The following is a 22,151-nucleotide window of genomic DNA, read 5'->3' as shown; positions in this document are numbered from 1 at the left end:
ACACAGGACAAAAGTGTAGTAACAGCGCATACTGCTCTGTTTTTTGATTTGATATTGTATACTGCACTCTCTGCCTGTCATTGGTCGAGCCTGTCACTCACTCACTCATATTGAATTAATAAAGTAACCTAATTAACTTCTTACAAACTTTTTAGTTCCAATGGACTGAGGAGAAAGATCAGTATGGATATGGCTTACATTGCATTTAATGTCCTTACGACTTGTAGGAGAATGTTTATAAAAGGGATAGCCAGCAGGAGTCGAAGTAGAGTCACACAATGACGGCCGAAGAGTGAGCAGTGAGAAGGAAAGACAGCCAGGATGCTGGAGTGGGTGGGGGGAGTTAATGCACAAAACACACTGCATCAAACCAAAGCACTGCTCCGAGCAGGATGCGTCAGCAGTCCATTCATGTTCCTCTTGTTTGTTTTACATTAGAGGACATAGCAATGGGAGGTAAAGAAAAATAAAGATTATGAGAGAGAGGGAAAGCGCATCATGAGAGAAAAGGAAGGAGAGAGAAACGGTGTCCCATCTGCCCGCCATCACCACCACAGCGATGTTGAAAAGCTTTGCCAGACTCGGGAATGGCAGGATTATTGCTGGGGAGTATGGGGTTAAAATATGGTTGCTGTTGGAATGCCTCTGTCCATCTCTGCTTTAGCTTGGGCAGCCTGTCTATTCCCCTAAGCTACACAAAGCCCCAGAAATCCACAAAACAAGAGACTTTGAGCATTCAAAAAAGAAGGAGCGGAGGACAGCAGGAGAAAACTGGTTTCTGAGGAGGTAGATCTCTAAAAGGGTCTGAGTGCTCTGAGCTCACCCAACTACCTTAGGACACTGCAGAGAGCAGGAGGGAGGCAGGCAGAGAGAGGGAGAGAGAGACAGAAAGTGTGAGAGAGAGCGGGAGTGAGAGAGTGAGAAAGAGAGAGAGAGAGAGAGAGAGAGAGAGAGCGAGCGGGATCCAAGCCGGCGATCGCTCTCCCTTTTGCTGCTACAACGGATCCTTTCCACATCGACGCTACTATTAACGTCACGCCTGTAAGCCGCGCGCTCACCCAGCACTCGCCTTCCCTGTCTTGCTCCTCTCCCTAGCCGGACGCTGCAATAGCGAGGGGGACGCCGATCACCACAAGGAGAGGAGAAAAAGAAAAAAAAGAACTGGAAAACAAGAAGATAAAAGAAAGAGAGAGGAAGGAGAAACTGCGCACCACCCCTCCTCCCTCCAACCCAGCTACAACACCCCCACTCCTCGCAGCACCCCCTTCCATCCCCCATCCCACTCCCCCTCTGAAGAAATTGACGGATTATTGGGAAGTGCAAGGGAGGCAGGCTGCAGCTGCTGCTGTGTGTGCTCACTACTGCTGCTGTGTGCTTCACAGGGATGGTGTGTGTGCGTTTGCAATTGCTGCTGTCGCCACCGTGGCTGCTGAGGCTGGAGCGTGTGGCTAGTTAAGACGAGGAAAGGCTAATGAAGGCTGTGCGTGTCGCCTAGTCTTTTCAACCCCTGCCGAGCACTCCTGGAGGAAGAGAAAAAGAAAGAAAAATCAAGTGGACACGACGCCACATTGAACGGGGAAGAGAACGAGAAGGGCAGTCAGACTGACCAACCGACCAACTGATTGACCACTAAAAAGTGAACAGAGGAATACAGAGAGGAGGGGGGTCTGTTTTTTCCCCCGGCTTGTCAACCTTCCCTCCTAACAATCGCAAACAAAAGGCAAAGAACATTTAAAAAGGACTGGAATTTCATTCAACCTTCCTCAATCCCACCCCCACCCACCGCCTTGTTGGTCCTTTTCTGCCTTGGCTTTTGGTGCACAAAAAACTGTGCGTGTTTGTGTGGTCGCCTGTGCTATGGAGACCTGGGTAAGGTGTCTATCAGGGGGATCAACTGTCGGATTCCAAGGACAAGCAAGAGAAGAGGAGCCGACCGCGAGAAGCGAGCAGGGGAGCATTGCTGCTTTGGGAGCCTGACTGGATTCCTATCTGCAATCTTTTCTTTTTTTTATAATCAATAAGGGAGAAAAAAAACATTTTAAAAAGGGCCTCTGAACCTTTCTCTTTGGATGTTTGGATTTACAAAAGGGCTCATCTTGGTTAAGCTCTTTGGCATTGTCTCCTGTTTTGACAGCACATATAAAAAGGCTTTCTCTGCTGCCTTTTGGGATATACACACATCTGATGTGAATACCACAGCTCTTTCTGATTGCAAACAGGAGGGAAGCTATATAACTCAGTTCAAGGACCTGTAATAATTACTTGAGGTAGGTGTCTAGTGTTTCAACCCCTCTTTCCATCAATTTGTAACCCTCCCTTCTGTCTTGTAATACAGCTTTTGGTCGCTTAATTAATCATAATGTCCTTCACATACACACGTTTTAGAAAAATAGCCCTCTTTTCCCTTCTTTATCTTTCTGCGCCTGAGCACAGTTAATGGGAGTAAAAACATTGCTTGATTGAGGAAAGGTCAAGCCCTCTTGCCCCTTAGCAAAGCACCCAAAAGCCACATTCCATCCTTGCCCTCTTTAGTCCCCTTGACACTACTACTAGGCAGCCAACTATTTTCCCTGATCGCCAAAGCCCCCCAAACACCACCCCCAAACACCCCCATCCTCCCCCCCAGATGATGCTGAATTATGAACGTGCCACATCATGAGTCTCCTGGGGCGGGTAGCTGTGCATCGTGCCAGGAAAGCCGCCCTGCTCTGTGTAGTCTTCCTGATGGCGCGAGCGTGGAGCAGCGCCTCCCTGGCCTTGGCGGGGGCGGTGGTGTCTCAGGGACCTCAGGGATGTCCGCCGCAGTGTTCCTGCAGTAATCAGCAGGGGAAGGTGGTGTGCACCCGACGTGGCCTCACCCGTGTGCCCCCCGGCATTCCTGCCAACACGCGACACCTCAATCTAATGGAAAACGCCATTGAGGCGGTGCAGGCTGACTCTTTCCGCCACCTGCACCACCTTGAGGTGCTCCAGCTTGGGCGAAATGCCATACGGCAGATTGAGGTGGGCGCGTTTAATGGACTAACCAGTCTCAACACACTTGAACTGTTTGACAACCGGTTGACAGTGGTGCCCAGTGGGGCCTTTGAGTATCTGTCTAAATTAAGAGAACTGTGGCTGAGGAACAACCCTATTGAAAGCATTCCCTCCTACGCCTTCAACCGGGTGCCCTCCCTCATGCGATTGGACCTGGGAGAATTACGGAAACTGGAGTATATCTCAGAAGGAGCTTTTGAGGGCCTACAAAATCTAAAGTACCTCAACCTGGGCATGTGCAACATAAGGGGTGAGATGCCAAACCTGAGTCCTCTCAAGGGCCTTGAGGAGCTGGAGATATCTGAAAATCACTTTCCAGAGATAAAGCCAGGCTCCTTCAAAGGCCTGCGCTCACTGAAGAAGCTATGGGTGATGAACTCTCAAATCACAGTGATAGAGCGCAATGGATTTGACGACTTATCTTCAATGGTGGAGCTTAATCTTGCCCATAATAACCTGAGCGCTGTGCCACATGATCTATTCTCCCCGCTCAGGTACCTGGTGGAGCTGCATCTCCACCATAACCCTTGGAACTGCGGCTGCGAGGCTGTTTGGTTAGCACGCTGGCTAAGGGAAAGCATCCCTACTAACTCAACTTGCTGTGGACGTTGTCACTCACCTGCCAGCATGAAAGGTCGACAGCTGGTTGAGGTGGACCGAGGTGAGGGCGCTGCAACCCAGTGTTCTGCACCATTCATTGCTGATGCACCAAGGGACTTGAACATTTCTGCAGGGCGAGTGGCTGAGGTTCGTTGCCGAACAGCCCCGATGTCTTCGGTGCGCTGGCTCCTACCCAATGGAACTATCCTGACACATGCCTCTAGTCACCCAAGAATATCAGTCCTCAATGATGGCACCCTTAATTTCTCAAATGTCCTGGCAGTTGACACGGGCACTTATACCTGCATGGTGTCAAATGCAGCTGGGAACTCTAACGCCTCTGCATACCTCAATGTGAGTGCAGCTGAGCTCAATACATCCAACTTGAGTTACTTCACCACAGTGACTGTGGAGGTCTTGGAGCCAACCACTGAAATGCCCAAATCTAAAACAACCACAACTGCTGCAGCAGGAGCTGGGGTAGCTGGAGGAGGAGGGATTGGCCATGGGACAACAACTACAACTGCCTCTCCTTCAGTCTTTCAGCCAGTCTTTATCTCCACACCAACTGTGCTGCTGCAGAGTACTGACAGCCCACCAGGTGCAGCTAAGACATCTGTGGCGCCAGGACTACAAGGTGCCAGTGGCAAGACAGGCAAATCTGGCCCTAGTCTGGATGAAGTGATGAGGACCACTAAGATTATAATAGGTTGCTTTGTTGCGGTGACACTGCTGGCTGCTGTCATGCTCATCGCCTTCTACAAACTGAGAAAGCGCCACCAGCAGAGGAGCACAGTGGCAGCTGCCAGAACTGTGGAGATTATCCAGGTGGATGAGGAAGACCTTCCTCCGCCAGCATCTGCATCTCAAGAGACAGCTCTCACATTGCCTGAAATCCGGGACCATAACAGCATACACAAACTTGACTTTATTAGCCACAAGACTGACTACAGCTTTCACAAACCCAAGGCCGAATACAAACCCCAGCCTGATTTCACCCTTCACAAGCCGAAAGCGGAGTACACTACATACAAGCCAAATATGGACTTCAGTAGCCACAAATTTATCCCAGATTACAGCACTCACAAATCAACACCAGATTTTAGCCTCCATAGACCAAAGCCTGACTACAGCCAATATAGACAGGACTACAGCACTCACAAGCCTAAAACAGACTACAGCCCAATCAAACCAGATTATGGCACTCATCCCAGACAGAGAACTGACCTCAGCCCATTCAAACGAGATTACAGCACCCAACCAAAACCTAAACATGACTACAGCCCATTAAAATCGGACTACAACCCACAACATAAACCTAAGGCGGAGTACAGTCAATTCAAGCCAGACTTTGGCACTCATCCAAGACCTAAACCTGAATATAGCCCATATACACCTGACTATAGCACTCAACCCAAACCCAAAACAGACTACAGTTCCCAGAGATCTAAAACTGACAATACCTTCAAACCTAAGGATCCTTACTCCTCCCATAAGACCGGAACTGATTACAGCGCCTTCAAGACTGACTTCAGCCCCCACAAAGCGGATTACAGCGCCTTTAGTCCACACACTCAGAGACCTAAACTTGACTATAGTCCACACAAGATGGACTACAGCCCCCATAAAGTGGACTACAGCACTCAAAAGCCCAAATATAACACCTACAAACCAACGGGCCATGGGGCTAAATGGACAGACAACAATGTTGGGAACTCTTTGCCTCGAACCATGCCCAGCACCATCACAGCAATGGCTGAGCCCTTTGCCATAAAAACTCACACCAAGGAGAAGGTGCAGGAGACTCAGATTTAAAAACAGTCCCCCAAAAGGCTCCCACTCCTTTCCCTAGGTGTCTATCTCCCATCCCTATCCCTAGCACCCCTTTGTCATTGTATTCATAAAATCATGCAATAGAATGCACAACGAAAAAAGGACAGGAACTACTTTTTTGTACAGAGTGCAAACTTAAAAAGACTGATGATTTCTTGTTGTACATGCTTATAAATAAATATATATATGGACAAATTGAAACTACCATGGGCTGGTGATAGAGAAACATATATTAAAAAGAAATTGAAACTATTTTCTAACTTGTAACTTCTATTTAAAACAATGAGTTGTTTAAGATGCTGTCTTGACTTTGACAAATGAGGGTAGTGTTGTTTTAAAAAGGGGGCATTCTGTGTGATTTTTACACCATGCTACAGAGAATGCAGTGATAAGAAAAAAAATATTTATACCGAGAAGACTTTCTTTAACAAAAACCGAGAAAAGGTCAGTGACGATCTTTACAGGTTTATCTTGTAAAAGCACCAAGAATTTGTACTGTGCCAAATGTTATAAATGCAATAAAAAGGATTTTTGGAAGAAAAAAAGGAAGTATAGAGAGAAATGTCTTTTTTCCCCTTCACTTCTTCTACTGGTGTATACTGTAACGATCAGCCAAATGCTTTAGACACTGCAGTAAGATGCTGCAGCTATACTTTAACCCTACAAGTGCTGAATGACTCGGGCAGAATGAATCACGGTGCAGAAGTGGACGGTGTTTTTGTGTTTCTCTTTTAATCTCTCAATAGCTTCTATTTTTATATTCTCTATATGTAATAGTAGGATTTGTTCAGGGTTTTTTACACCACCAGTGAGTGTCATGGTGCTTCATCAAGGTGTGGCTGATCAAAAGTGTGTATTTAAGTTCTTCAAATGCTAAAATGTGTTTTAGGATAAAGAAATGGTGTCAAGAGACAAGTAAAGCAGTGCTACCATAACATCTAATGTTAGTTGAAATGCCTATTCAATAATGTCTTCAACAATGCAAAAAGACCATGTCCTTTTCTACATTACAAATTGGTATTATTAATCATGTATCTAACGAGTGAAAAAGGTGATAAATTAAGGTGGAGTACTGTTTGGGTGTTAAGTCTGTTGCACTTTGCCAAATATATAGATCCTCATTTCACTTTGCATTGCATTGCCAGCTGTTGTGCCTTCATTTGTCACCATGGGGCTTTTTATGGTGACAAATGCGTTTTGGTCTCGCTGTTAACTGTGCATTTTTCATCTTCAACAATATCACCCCTCTCAATCATAATATAGCCCCACGGCTCTCTGCCTAACAAAGAAAGATAACAAACAACATACTATTAAATATAGTATATAATGAAAAAGTGATTAGCATGCATGCAACACACAGACGAGAGCATTTTTTGGAAACCGTGGTGTGTGGGATTGAAGCAGTGCTGTTGCCATATTATTTACTTTAACTCTTCTAGAAAGAACTGGGTACAGTGTTTAAAGAAAGAGAAAAGTGGTGTGTATTACCCTGGGAGCAGATATTAGTTATATGAATAGAATAACATGTTTCCAGTGGGAAACATGTAGACGAGAGCTGATCGAGTGGGTGCGAGATTAACCCTTTAAGGCTGTACAACTCTAATGGGAACTCAGATCATTAAGAAACACAATAACTAGCCTCTGGAGATGTGTGAGATTATCAGGTCCACAGTCACAGGCCTGTGCTTGCAGGCAACGCTGTGGCCTAGAAGTGTAGTTGACGACACCAGTTTGCATTACCAATAATAAGTGTGGAAAATGGAAACCTGGTTAAGGAGAGTACCTGCGATAGCCACAAGAACCATATCAAGGTTTGCCTCTCCACTGTAGAGTTTCAACACTTGAAATAGAGGAACTAAAAAGGGAGAATGTTGGAATAAAAATGAGGGAGAGAGAGAGAGGGAGCGAGAGGTTGACATGGCGCATTAGGAAAACAGTGCAGCAGTTAGGTGAGAGCTCGTGGTGTGCTTAACCTGTAGTAGAGGCTGTCAAAAGAGGAGAGTGATGTGTGTGTCTGGGTGACAATGTGTGCACTGAGAAATTAGGAAGTGACAAAAGGAGCGAGGGTGTAAGATAGATGGAAAACGAGACGAAGGTTAAAGAGGACAACTGAAGAGTGAAAGCCTATTGTGCAAGGGTTTGGTTTCTTTACATCAAGTAGTTTTAGAGGATATATTGTGCTTGGAAACACATGTGATGTGAGAGCATTGTCATAGGTGTGTAGTAATAAGCTCCACTAACACTGTGCTATATTACGAGGATGATGTGCACAATTCTAACTTTTCTAGTAATCCCTAAACTGCAATACAATAAATGTATCTCCAGATGTAGGTGTGGTACAAAGTGGTCACGACTGCTTCATTGCGATTTTCTCAAAACAATTTTACAATTCTCTACATACGGTTTATAATTTGGTAAAAAGACTGTGCTGCAGTGTACACAGAGCTGTCACAACTGGTCACTTAGGCAAAAATCAGATATGATCAAATCAACTACAGCTCTCGCTCTCTTCCTGCATGTATGCTGATGACTCAGCCTGCATTTTAAATACTGAGCATTTTCGGCAGGTACAATAATAAACTAGATGGATCAGACATGCAAGTCTGTCTGCATTTGTCAATGTACGTGTGTTTCTTGTACCAGAGGTGTTTTCTGAGTGTTTGGATACATAGGAGATAAACGAGGAGCATAGAAAGAAAAAGTTCAACTGTGCAGGAGAGGGGAATGAAGGGGGAGAAAGGACAAGAGAGAGAGAGCAGGACGATTCATCTAAAATGTACATGTACAACATTTCAAGATGCAGAATGATAAGCTTTTCAAAAAAGGCAAAGGCCCAAATAAAACACATGCAAATATAGCCATTTTACACATTACTGACTCATATCCCAGACAGCATGTCTCCCACTCCCATCATTTACTTCTAATTGTTTTTGTACCATAACTATGCCAGACAGCGGGTTTCCAATTGTCTCTAATGTGAAACATGTACGAGGAATGTTCACACTAGTGAAAACAAGTACACATCAGTGTGTTCTAAATGGGTAGTGTAAATGGGTTGGATGGATTGTGAGCAGTTGTATGAACAGATGCAAGCACTGTATTACGCATTAAGCTGTGTTATGGCATCCGATCGTAAGATTGGCCATACTATATTGCATGCAGTATGGTACAGCAGGAGCAGGCTTATGCTTCACCATATATTTAATACCGAAGTATGTTGCAATGTGTTCACATATAAAGCTGTGCTGGGATATAAAAGGGTCTGTCATACTAATCAGTCAACATGGCTACAGGGTCATAAATCAGCCAATCAGCTACGCAGCCACTGAAGGGCCCGTCTCCATGGGAAACACTCCTTCCCTCTATCCCTTCCTCCTCCACGTCATTTTCTTTTTTTTTATTTCTGTGTGCTTCATTAGCAATCATGAAGCCATTTGAAAGAGGAAGCAAGGCAAGATGCACCTATTTACCCACAGCTCAAAGAGCAAGGAGAACGGGGGGGGGGGGCGAGTAAAGGTTCGGAGATTTGAGGAAAGTAGGAAGAAGATACAATTATAAGAGGGCAAGCAAAAGTAGGACATTTAACTAAAACAGAAGGAAAAGGGCCGAAGAGCCGATGGCATGGGGAAAAAACAAGATCAAAACGGAGAAATATAAGAGGGTTAGATAAGGTGGCTGGTGGTACATACAATTGTTTCTGGTCGGCTAAAATAAATGACCCGAGAAGTTTATGGATTTAAGAGAGAATCAAGCCACGATGACGGTGAAGCAAAAACAGATAAGAAACAAAGAAGCAGAAGTAACATTTTATATCATTAGATGGAAATAAAAGAAGAAGAGGTAGAGCTACCAAAGGAGGGGAAAGCAAAGCAACAAGAGTGAGAGGTAGAGAGAGCAAAGGCGCTCCGGAGAGGAGTAGGCAGAGCAAATGTGATGCAAGAGTGCCAGCTACAGATGGAATGGGGGATATATAGCGCGGCCATCATGGTGAATGGCCTGGACTGCACCACAAGGGGTGTGGTGGGGGTGGAGGGAGATAGTGTGTGATGTTACTATAGCACAGTGCAGCAGATCAGAAGTGCTGATACCAGTAATGGACTTGACCGCTGGGGGTACTTGAGGAAAAGAGGCCGGTGAATATGACTGCAGGGAGGATGGGAGGATCAAGGGGTCAGCGCAAAAGGAACTGTGAGGACGATGAGTGCCAGAGTGCAACCATGTGCATGTGTACGTGTTGTCAGAGGGATAAAGAGTCAAAGCCCCAAAAAAAGTAAACTACATAATTTCACTTTCATTTAATTTAAGGGAAAGAGCTTATTCTCAACCCAAAACGGTTTGTATGAAAGTTTGGAACCCAATTATTTTTGATGCAATCTCTTAATTAGATTTTTTTTTTGTTCTCATTGTAAATTACTATGCAGTGAGGCGCAGAAGATGGCTGTAAAATAAAGTTATTCCATTAAAATGACCAAGACCAATAGAGGCATTACAATCTCGATTGCATCAGCCATTTATCAACTAAAGCCTCTCAATCAGTCATGTCACTGGAGCAACAAGAATGTTCCCTTTTGAAAAATATTCTGTCAAACGGGCACATTGCTCTATCAGTGTGTGCAGAAATGTATATTACGATGATGGAATTTCTACTGATTCATTTTCAAACAATCAATCTGTGTTAACATTTGATCAATGTTAAATTATTAATAGATTAGAGAAATATTTTTCTGGGACCTCGGTTCCGCTCATGCAATGGTTGATTGGTGGGATTGCCATACTGTACATTTAGGATGACTACTACATTTTGGCACAAGGGCTGGTCTACATACAATAAGGACAACAAGTGTTTCTCAGGCCTTATTCTGCTTTATACATGCTTTCATTTGTGTGGTTCCCATTTCATTGATAGGAAGTAGTGTTTTTCTAATTGAGTTTATGGATTTATGTTGGGTTCTTTTTCCAGAAATGATGCCTAATTATAATGTTTAATGTTGTTGCATATTTGTATTAGTCTTTGTTGATTCCTTACACACATGTCTGCATCCCCAGGAGTGTGTGCTACACAGTGTGTGTGCAGGGATTATTGTGTGAGCACTAGCTAGTGTGCTAGTGGAGCAGACAGGAGGCTATTCTGAGCAGGCCTGCGAGCGTGCTGCCTTGTGAGTCAACATGAGTCAGGGCCACAGAGTCGTTTGGTCCCAACATCAGATAGGAGGGACTGGAAGGGACGCGGAGTCAAAAGGTGGAGACGGCACGTCATCTACGCGGAGAGCAAGGTCGTGCTCATTGTGGCAAAAGGGATCTTGAGCGGATGTAACTTTAATATGTGTCACGTTGTCATTCATTTCTATTCATTTTATATACAGTGTGCTATATATATACATTTTTCGTTGGAATCTAATGAATTGTAAGGCATAGGGTAAAGGTGTGGGAGGTGTTAGGATATTTTTCTGACCATGTGTAACCGATGTAAAAAGCCATATTCAATAACCAGCTGGTGGTATGATGTATTGTAAGTGAGGTTGAACAGAGGCAGAAGAAATGTATTTCCTTACAGTATACAGTTGGCTTTAAGCCCGGTGCCATTGAGGCTGTAGTGCTGCAATAGGTAGGCGGCAACAGATTTACCTTGTTGCTTAAACGGAGAGAATGGCAGGTGGGTTGCGTGAGCTTTTTCCTGCCATGTAGGACCGCTCGAGTGTCTCCCTCCCTGCGAGACAGAGTTTATTGCCCTTTTGGTGGGTGAAAGATATCTGTGTGTTTTCTTAGCAGCCAACAACGATGAAGCCTTACTTTTATGATCCCGTCCAGTAGCTGAGGCAGAGGTGTGTGTGCAGTAAATCACGTCTAGCAGCGAGAGGGGGGACTGAGGCATATGTGTGGAGGGGGATTGTGAAGTTTTTTTTGTGCGATTACACATAAAATAAAGACTCACACAAGCACGCACGTACACACAGGGAAAAGAATAAAGCCATTGACCATTAATTTCACTGCTTTTGTTGAGATTTACGGCCTGGAGAGAAATCATGATCACAGGCGCAGCATCACCAAGGATACTGAGCTCGGGGTGAGCCCTCGTTCAAACACTCACAAACACAGAACCACATAAACACAGTCCATGAAATAGGCCGCCATTAACGCCATTTATTTATTAAAAGCAAAGATGCTGAGCAGAGATGGGAGAAGTACTCCGATCTTGTACTTAAGTAAAAGTAGAAGTACCACAGTGTAGGAATACTCTGTTATAAGTAAAAGTACTGGCATCAAAATGTACTTGATGTACCAAAAGTAAAAGTAGTCATTTCGGCAGATTGGTCCATTTCAGAATAATATATATGATATGTTTTATAATGATTGATCATTAAAGTGTTCTCAAAGCTGGTGAAGGTGCAGCTAGTTTGAATGGCTTTGTATACTGCAGGGTAGATGGTGAATTTACTCCAGGTGGAACTAAAGTCTGATTTAACACTTGACTATATTTCACATCATTCATCCACATCTGTAAAGTAACTAAAGGTATTAGATAAATGTAGTGGAGTAAAAGTAAGCTATTTACATCTGAACTGTAGTGTGGTAGAAGTACAAAGCAGGAACAATTGAAATACTCAAGTCAAGTACAAGTGTCACAAAATTGTATTTAAGTACAGTACTTGAGTAAATGTAGTTAGTTACTTTACACTACTGGGCTGACCAAAAGCAACAACATAAAGAGTGATATATGGGTTTCATCTTCTGAAGAGAGACGAGAAAAGGCATAGATAAGAGAAACCTTTTGTATTCTATATGTGAAAGGAAAGAAGCGAGGGTAAAGAATGCTGTGTTTCCATCAAGTTACAGAAAAATAAGCACTAACAGATGGTTCTGGGATTTTATATTTTCTAGGGTGAGAGCTAGTGTGTCTGTAGACATTTTAGTGATTGTGGAGGGACTGAATTGGGGTGACAAAATGGCCTCCTCCATTGCTCGAGACATGAAAGCAGGGAGGCAGGGAGAAAGACAGACGAGCGTTTGAGAATTAACCGAGGTGGATAGTGAAGGCGACACATTAGCTATGACACCCTGATCTAGTTTGTCAGAAGATAGCAAGGCTAGATGGAAAAAAGGAGGTGTGGAGGGAAAAGTGGGCAAGGAGAGGAGAGTGAATAAGAACAAGAATGTGGGTGCCAGATAGGACGTCCCTATCTGGCACATTAAGGAGAGCTCGGTATTCGTTCTGTAGTAACTGCAGGATCATGAATTTACACTGATGTGGACTTCAAGATGACAAGCGGTGTGCTACTGTCAAAGACGTGCTGAGGAAACGTGCACTGCAGCGCTCAGGATGGCACATGAAAGCAACGTTGAGATGAAAGCTCCGCGTACACCATCCATCGGTTGAAACAGTTTTTTATGTGGTGGCAGAATTATTCAGCCGATGCAGCAAAACTGTGTGTGTTTGGATGTGTGTGTGCAGATGGGTCAGCAGTGATCTTTAAAGATCAAACAAATCAATAGCTAACCTCAGTTTGCAGTGGACAAGTAAGGCCTCGCTACATTGTAGGTAGCCAAGTCTTTTTGCCTCCCAGTTTTTACTCTTTAGCAGCGGGCATTTGGGAAATGGTCAGGCTTTGTTTAATTACTCCAAGTCGAACTCCACTATACTCAAAACAGAAAGGGAGGGGAATTGAGCTCAAGCTGTTTTCATGTGGAGGCGGGGTCTAGGCGCTGATCCCAGCCACAATTTGGAATGGATCCTTAATTAATGGTGTCTCCAAAAGTGCTCGTTTTAAAACACAGCACTTTCTTAATAGAACAAGATGTGGGATGCTGGCAGATCTAAAACTACAGAGGAACAAAAACACTGTAAGCATTTAGGTCATTCCCTTTTCCCTTTAATTCTGACTTCAAATAAATCCTTTTGGACTTAAGCATAAAGAAAAAAGATGAATGAATGCTGTGAATGATTCCGTTTGTATATTTATGATTGGTGACTGTAGGAGATACAATTGTTTGAATTTATAATATAAAAAAGAGAAAACATCATTTGCATATCTAGCAGTAGTGTGTTTACGAGTTACTGTCCACTGTCCAGTCGTTATTGGTCGTGTCTTTGATATGATTCAGCCCTCTGCACAAACACTTACAGATGTGTGACCGCATGCTGTGCATGAGTCACTGCAGGTGAACCTGTGCCAGTCTAACTATGCCACCTCCGCAGAAAAGCTGATCAAAGCATACAGTATGCCATGCCGGGAAAAAAGACAGCAAAGAGCATTTTAATCCGGTAGCTGCGTATAAATAAAACACTTTCAATTTAAAAGCGAGATCTGAAGCTGAATTGGGACATCTTTAAATGGAGATGGAGGAAGACATCATAAAAAATGAAGATAAACTTTTAAACTTTGCTAATTTAGACATTAAAGCAAGGCCTGCTACAAGAAAAATAAATTGAGAAGAAAATAGATTTTTTTACTTTAAAATGACAATAAACCGATTTTAGGACTGATTTTGTATCAATATGCGTCAGTTGTCAGATGTTTGGCCTTCAGGGAGAATTTATTTAGTTATTCTTATTAGAAAAGCAAAGCTTGGGAGTGTTAGGCGTCTTCAAAACGAGAACTTTTCAACAAGAGGCGCTATGAGGCCCCAAGCTGAGCGTGACCTCGTCGGCCTGGCTGATATAAGAATATCTGCCCAACGGGGGAGCCAATAATTAGACAGCTAGTTATACAGCTTCACACTCTGGTCGTGTTTAATTAGCTGCAGTGAGGGACACGGCACATCAAAGACCTGTGTGTGCGGGAGGGCATGTGTTTGTCCATCAATTACAGTTTTGTTGTTGTTGTTGCTGCTGCGGTAAAACTACTTCAAACCGAGTCGTGAGCCAGAGTTGCTGCGAGTGAGTAAACATGAGGGATTAGTCAGTGCCACAAGTGAGAGAGATATTACACAAGTAGGAGGTGGTGTGAGAAGCAGAAAACCTACAGAGCTAATACTCTAATGGGAGTTTAATACAGTGAAGAGGAGGATGTGGCTGCAGCTGGGATGAGTATTGATAGAACACAAAGGGAACTGATCAAAAAAAAAGAGAGAAAGGGGAGACAGAAAGGTGAGTGAAGTTTAATGATGGATGAGGGGAGAGGAGTTGAGGAATAGAGGAGGCTCGGGGTAGAGGAGACTTGGCAAGCGTTCCCCCTCCCACTCTGTTGGCAGCGGAGGCACAAACTGTTTGCTCACAGCAGTACATGCATCTATTAGTATTGTTCCAGGAGATAATAACGGTGTGTGTGTGTGTGTGTGTGTGTGTGTGTGTGTGTGTGTGTGTGTGTGTGTGTGTGTGTGTGTGTGTGTGTGTGTGTGTGTGTGTGTGTGTGTGTGTGTGTGTGTGTGTGTGTGTGTGTGTTTTTAGTGTCAGCCAAAAGTAGAAAACGAGTTGCTATGAGGTGGCAGACGAAACAGTATGGAGCGGCAATATAAAATGCTAGCGTTCGTCTGTGGGCGTGTCAGACTTTAGAGCTAAATGTCAGCAGTAGAGACACACCAGAGGCCATGGTGCAAACTGTTGCAGTGCTCCTGAAAACCGCATACTTCATGAGTTATAGCAGTGAGAGGACAGGGCTATCACAACCAAAAAAAAGGTTAGAATTAATAAATACATCTACTGTTCAGCAATGAAACATCAGCACAGACTCCCCTTTGAAAGATAATGAAATTTACTAAAGCCTTGGAGATAGTGATCACCTCTCAGACAAGGCTAACTGAATACACTTACGGCCCGTCCACACAGCAGCGCTAAAAAAATAGTCCAACGCTTCTGCCCATTCACTTTGAATGGGGTGACGTCACTTTGCCTCACTTTTCGCCGAACTGCATTGTGGGAAGCAAAGGGGAGATTTCCAGGCATCTCAAGTTTCAAAAGTTGAGCAATGTTCCACTTTTGAAGCTGAGGTGGAAGCATCAACCAATCAAATCCCATTTATGCAAATCTGACAGTACAAGCACGAGCCAACCAAACCGCGTGTAAGCTGGGAGTGACATGGCAGTTCACTTTCTATATTCCTAACAAAATGGAGGAGAAATTAGTTATTGCGGTAGCAAATTACCCGGTTCTTTATGACCAGTCCCTATTAACTTACCGGGATACACACCGGAGGAAGCGGAGGGAGGTGGCAGAGACAGTGGGTGAAACTGGTAGGTTTTCACCTGTTTGGGGATTTTATATCCAGTTTACTTCGTTTTAACATTGCTATTGCTTTGTATGTCGGGGGCGGGAGATTCATGTGATTGGTTGTTGTCACCAAGCTTCTGATACGCCCACCTTCAAGATTTTTTTAACGCTGCTGTGTGGACGTACCGTTACACAGCAGCAAGTGCTCTTGCTTTAACATTCAGCTGGCAACGAAAGCGTTTTTAAGAAACTGCAGTGCCCCGGCCAGCCTTTCCTGGAACTTCCCCTGCATACACCCCTGCACATCCAGAGAGAGATTCAGCCAGCAAAGGGGTTTAAAGCCACTACATTTCTAAAGCTGGCCTCAATTGGAGCTATGCTCGCGCCCAAACACACACAGCTCTCCGCCTGTCGCCCACTACTGCCATTAGCTTTATCCGTCTGAATTCAAAGCCGAGAGCCCAATCCCCGTTGGTTTTTTTGAAAGTATTTTGCCAGGCTTGTTCTTCCCTCTATGCCCTCGTCTCTCCTCTGGGAAAAAAGAGGAAGAGTGAGAGGAGAGGAGGAGGGGGGGGAGAGATGATGATCGCTGACACAGCCGCTGAAATTGCCTCTCTTGTTGGAAAGGGATATAAAGCAATTGAATGAGAGGAGAGGTAGATGGAAGGAGATGCTGAGATGGGAATAAGGGTGCAGGCGTGAGCACGTTGTGGTGGGGTAAGCTGCCCGAGGATTACCGCTTCAAGTCGCTCCTCTTCTTGCCCTTTATTTAGCCGCTTATTTATTCACATCTTTGAGGCTGTATTCCTGCGAACGCCAGGTACGCACTGGCACAGATAACGAGGAGCTGAGGGAAAGTTGAGAGGGGAAAGAAAAGGACAAGACAAGAGGAGATGGGAGGTCTGGGTAGGTGTGACCTCCACGCTGCGGGGGCCAGGCGTTGACAACTCAATAAACAAGCGGGTAATGGAGGACTGACATGACACACACACACACACACACACAAGATGTGGGAACAGGTGAAGAGACGGTGTCAGCAGGGTGTGTGTCTGCCTGAACCAAATGAAGATGCTGCCATCGTAGAAAAGAGAAAGACAGGGACTGCTCTTTTTATCAGGAAAGCTGACTTCAGTGTGCGTCTTTTGTACCATGTGTTTAAACCCTACAGCCAAGACAACGTCGATGTGTAGCAACTGCTGTGTTGTCAAGGGAACCATTAGCAAGACTGAAAGGCTGGTATCTGCTCTGCGCTATCCTGCACACACACACCAACACAGCAACTCTCCATGTTAGTAATTAATGAGAAATGCATTCTCTCTGCATCGGCTTTACAAATAGATGGACACACGGATATAGCTAGCTACTGTTAATATTGACTGCAATGCATCAATATATCGCTTCTATTACATCCAATATATCAATGCACACTAAACATACTGTACAACAGGGCGTTGAATGTACATTTTTCTGCCCGAATTGTCAATATGTTGAATGTTTACTCACAGTCATCAACAGAATAGGATCAATCTAAGCATCAATAAAGCATAGAGGCCTGGAGCCACTTCCTGAGGACAGCTCATCGGGGATTCAGCTGACATATGGTGAAGGACACACTATACACTGGTTCACATGTACCATCTAGGTCAGATATATTGGTATTAATCTAGCAGTGCAAGTTTTTGTACAAAAATAGCCTTAAAGCAGTTAAGGGCAGAATTGATTTGCTGCGAATGAATTTGAATGTAGATTTTCCTCTGAAGCACGCCATGTTTCGTACGGTGTCAAACAGTGTTCAGCGGCCTGCAGCTGGCAAGGCGACATGGCGGGAGGGATTTGGTGTGTGTGTGTGTGTGTGTGTGTGTGTGTGTGTGTGTGTGTGTGTGTGTGTGTGTGTGTGTGTGTGTGTGTGTGTGTGTGTGTGTGTGTGTGTGTGTGTGTGTGTGTGTGTGTGTGTGTGTGTGTGTGTGAATTTTCATTTTGGGTCAGGCTGAAAGGAAAAGAATGGTGAAAAGAGGGTAGTGAAATTAACATGTGTGGAAATAAATCTCAAAGGGGGTTCACGTTAGGGTAATGAAAGACAACCGTGACAACACAAGGAGAAAGGAAGTGTGTGTGTGTGTGTGTGTGTGTGTGTGTGTGTGTGTGTGTGTGTGTGTGTGTGTGTGTGTGTGTGTGTGTGTGTGTGTGTGTGTGTGTGCCAACGCTAACATTCATTCAGCGAGGAACATAAAATGCCAGCCGAGTGTGAAGAATGGTGAGGCGAGACAACAATAATTGTAAATTAAGAGATTAGCAATAAAAATGAAGCCGCCTCATGGGGCAGAATGAGACGAGGGAGAACAAGCAATGCAATATACTTTGGGTATTTTCTTTCTAACTGAGGGACCAGGGTATAACCAGGGAAACAAAGAGACAATAAAAGTAGTTTTGTTCTTCTCCTGCTGCTTACATTTCCTATGCAGTCTTCTGGCCATAGGGTCAACAATCATTTCAGAATGTTTCTAGGAATGTGTACACACACACTGACGCCCTATATACCCTCATTATGCTCTCCAACAGTAAGAGTTGTCCTTGCAGCAAAGCAGCTGAAAAGCAGATCAATATGAGGGAGAAGAGTGCAAAAGAAAAGGGGAAAAACACAGAAAGAAAGAGAATTAAAGATGAGGTGAATGCAGTGAGTCATATACTGTGAGACAGTACAGTGCGAGTGCATGAGAGCATTATACTATTGCCCTCATTGATGTGGAAGAGTGCTGCAGTGTCCTTCATGTGGAGGAAAAGGCTAAGAGGATTCAGCTGGTCCCCAAGCACAGTGTGTGCCTGTGTCTTTACACTGTTTCCAGGGTATGCTTATAAGGGTGGCCGGTGAAGTCGCAATCCCATCACACACACACACACAGACGAGCACAAGGTCGCCCTCGTAAAGGAGTTAGGGCGATAAAGTGGTAAGCATGTTTCTCCCTTCCTCTCATCTCTCCATCTCTATTCAGGCCCATCTATCTCTCCGTCTGCGCGGCGGTGCAAATGTGTTTATGTGGGTCGCTGTGTTCACCTTCAGGCTGTAATTCTCAATTTTTCAAGGAACAAAGCCGCTCGACTGTGACAGTGATACACGCAAACAGGCAGAGTACTACTTTATTTGCAAACCGCTGCAAAAGGCGAACTCCACGCGTGACACCAATTAGCGGACGGGCTATTGTGAGCGTTAGGATTTATGGTCGGTACAAACGGCTGCTAATGGCGTTAAAGCGCCATGAGGTGAGATCCAAGGTCAAACTTTAAATGACACGCTTAATCTCTTTTTATATTTTGAAAACTAGCTGCTAATCTATTTCACCACGAAACACAACTATTGCTCAAATGTGACTCACGGCAAGGAAAACAGACCTGAAAAGATAAATAAATTATTCATATAGCACAACAATCTGAAATATGCTGTGTTTTTGTTTGCTCATAGCTCGACTCTGAGCTGTATCAACATCAATAATGGTAAATGTCACCAATAGCTCTCTTTTATATTATATTGACATTTCGTCAATTGACAACAGAGCGACAAATTGGACGGTTTAAAAACATCTTTGTCTGCCAATAAAGACTCATTATAGTGCCATTTTAAATTCTAATAAGCCTCATATGGGTTATTTCCCTCGAGTAACATTTGACTGTGGTAGCAGTGTCAGTAGATGTAGCCACACTAGAATGGTTAAAAGTATTGCATATTTCTGGTGTGGTAGTCCAGACTGCTGCATTATAAATAGATGGGGACAAATCCTGTCTGTGGCCATAAAGCAGCAATAATGTGACTGTGGGGCTGCCTTCTGCACTCGTGGTTTGTTTAACTACAATATGTGGTGGGGGGGGGGGGGGAAGGACCCAAGGAGCAGTTCACCGTCCCCAATGTCTGTTTGTCTCTCTGACCAGGAAACCACACCATGCATTATTCATTATGTGCACTCGCATTCTCTCTCCATCGTCCTCTCTCTACTGCATACACTCGTGCAAAAGAATGAAAAACAAATCAAAAATAGATGCAAATATTCACAAATGGATGTCCACAAAACAGGCCAATATGAAAGACAGAGTGTGAGGAAGAGGGAGAGTGGGGGGGAAGGGACATGGTCAAAGCAGTACTCAGCCTCATGCCAAAATAATTCAAGCGTGATCGGAAATCAATGCGAGCATGGAAGCTGGGGAGAAATCCAATGGTGTCCCCCGGCCCTGAGAGGCAAAATGAGACGTATAAAGAGAGGCTGGAATCCATGAAGGATGCGTTCTGTGCGTCTCCATGTGTGTGTGAAGAATGCTAAATGAATTGATTGGAGAAACCGAACACAAATGAGCAGAAAAAGCACTTCAATTATCCAATAGCCACATTGTACCTGTGTGGTAGGTGTACTTTAAGAATATCACACAGAACAGACAGAAAAAATCCTCTTGATATGATGAAAGGTGTTTGGATGTATAAGCATTTAATTAAATTGCTCACAGAGAACAGTTATTAAAGCAGAGAGCTCTGAGATCTGTCGAGGCAGGAATTAGCAGGGCATCTGTGATCTGCACAATGACTCATCATCGCTCCACGACGCGGCCCCCTGCAGGTCTGAAGGCAGCCTGTGCCAGCCCCCACCTTTAACAGCGGGGGGGCACAGTGCTGGTCCCAAGGTGGGGTAAGGTGAGAGCGAGGGAACTGTTTAAAGAGGGGTTAGAGGCGGGAGCAACGCGCAAGCTACAGGACACCGAGATTTGACATTCTGCACAGAGAGAGGTAAGTGTGTGTGTGTGTGTGTGTGTGTGTGTGTGTGTGTGTGTGTGTGTGTGTGTGTGTGTGTGTGTGTGTGTGTGTGTGTGTGTGTGTGTGTGTGTGTGTGTGTGTGTGTGTGTGTGTGTGTGTGTGTGTGTGTGTGTGTGTGTGTGTGTGTGTGTGTGTGTGTGTGTGTGTGCTTAAAGACTGAGGCAATTATGTTAAAATGCTAATTTAATCTTGTTTTGTGTTCTTTCTTCTTTTTTTTGCTTGATTATAGCAATTAACATGTTTCATTAATGCCATGTTACTTGAAATTTGAGGTGAAATGAATTGTCTCTAAATTATTGTTCCAAAGGGATGACATGCACTACGAGCTATACATTTAAATAGACTGTTGACAAGTTTCCAGAGAACAGAATTAATGCATCGAAAGGGACTGATACACATTGTTCAAAATCTTTTTTACAAAATGTATGGTACCCTGTGTGTACATAAACAATGTTCATGTATGTGCATGTTGTGTGAAGCAGAGTGTAACTATAGGAGCGTGTCTGTGTGAGAGGTAGGTAAATGGTTGTGTGTAGGCAGAGCAGGAGATGAGGGACCACCCAGACTGAATGAGGTCAACAGGGCTGACGGAGGACGTAGGTGGATCAGTACATTGCATATTACTGTCCACTTAGCCCGCTCTCATACCTGCTCGTCAAACACTCCGGCTCTGCCTCACCCTCTCCCCTCCTCCCCCTCGGAAGGGGATCCGTTATATAACTGGAAAAATATACAACGGGTCCAATCAATCTACTCTGTGCTGATGAACACAAAACAAAGCAAGTTTCAAAGCTCATTAGCAAAGATGAAATATTATAAACTAGCAGAGGTGGAAGAACTACACAGATCTTGTAATTAAGTAAATGTACAAATACTAGAGTGTAGGGATACTCTGTTAGAAGTAAAAGTCCTGCAATCAAAATGTTCCAAAACGAATGAGCGTCAAAATATATATATATTTATTATGCAGATTGGCCCATTTAATAATAATGTATTATATGTTGTGTATATATAATATACATTGTATACTGCAAGGTAGCTTGTCAATTGAATCCAGTGTAAATAAAGACTGATTTAAGTGTTTATTATATTTCACATCAATAATCCAAATCTGTAAAGCAACTAAAGGTATTAAATAATGTAGTGGAGTAAAAGTACACAAATTACCTCTAGAGTGTAGTGGAGTAGAAGTGCAAAGTAGCATCCTTCAAAACTAACTAACTTAAAGTTAGTAAATGTTACTCATCAGCACAGCAAACTATATGCAATTTGGAACTGAATGGAAAGATGTGAGCTTATGTAAAACCCTGCAGAAGCTCTTACTCAATATTCAAATGTAAAAATAACACCTGGTAACGATAGTTACGGCTGTAACTACGGTTCTATGAGTCCCGGATGACCGCCAGAGGCGGTGCTTTAGCACTGGATATGTCCATCGCGCGCATGCGCAGCTCGAGTACCAATAACAACAAAGTCACCTGTGACCCACGTGACACCGGCTATATCAGCCGGTATTGTCAGAGGATCTGTTCCCCGAATCTTCTCGCGAGCACACAAGAATTCTGAGTGACAGGGAACTCTGGCGGTCATCCGAGACTCATAGAACCGTAGTTACAGCCGTAACTATCGTTCTATTTTGTCCCTACTGACCGCCAGAGGCGGTGCTTTAGCACTGGATGACCTATACCAACAATGTCATGAAGAATCCAAGCCCTTGCTCACCACTGGAAGCAGCGGAGCTCGGCA

The 22,151-nt window shown here is 44.1% G+C and overlaps 2 protein-coding genes across 2 annotated transcripts in view; one reads left to right on the top strand and one right to left on the bottom strand.

The window, feature by feature from the left end:
- snd1 (staphylococcal nuclease and tudor domain containing 1) overlaps positions 1–22,151 on the bottom strand; it is a 218,060-nt gene that overhangs the window by 117,183 nt on the left and 78,726 nt on the right. The gene's annotated exons all lie outside the window — the stretch shown is intronic.
- Positions 874–6,008, top strand: lrrc4.1 (leucine rich repeat containing 4.1). The gene has a single exon (XM_034112291.2). It carries the CDS (start codon positions 2,656–2,658, stop codon positions 5,449–5,451), a length of 2,796 nt encoding a protein of 931 aa, XP_033968182.1. The 5' UTR covers positions 874–2,655; the 3' UTR covers positions 5,452–6,008.

Source organism: Pseudochaenichthys georgianus, chromosome 23, assembly GCF_902827115.2.
Source record: "Pseudochaenichthys georgianus chromosome 23, fPseGeo1.2, whole genome shotgun sequence".
Lineage (NCBI taxonomy): Eukaryota > Metazoa > Chordata > Actinopteri > Perciformes > Channichthyidae > Pseudochaenichthys > Pseudochaenichthys georgianus.
This window is presented reverse-complemented; position numbering and strand designations above follow the sequence as displayed.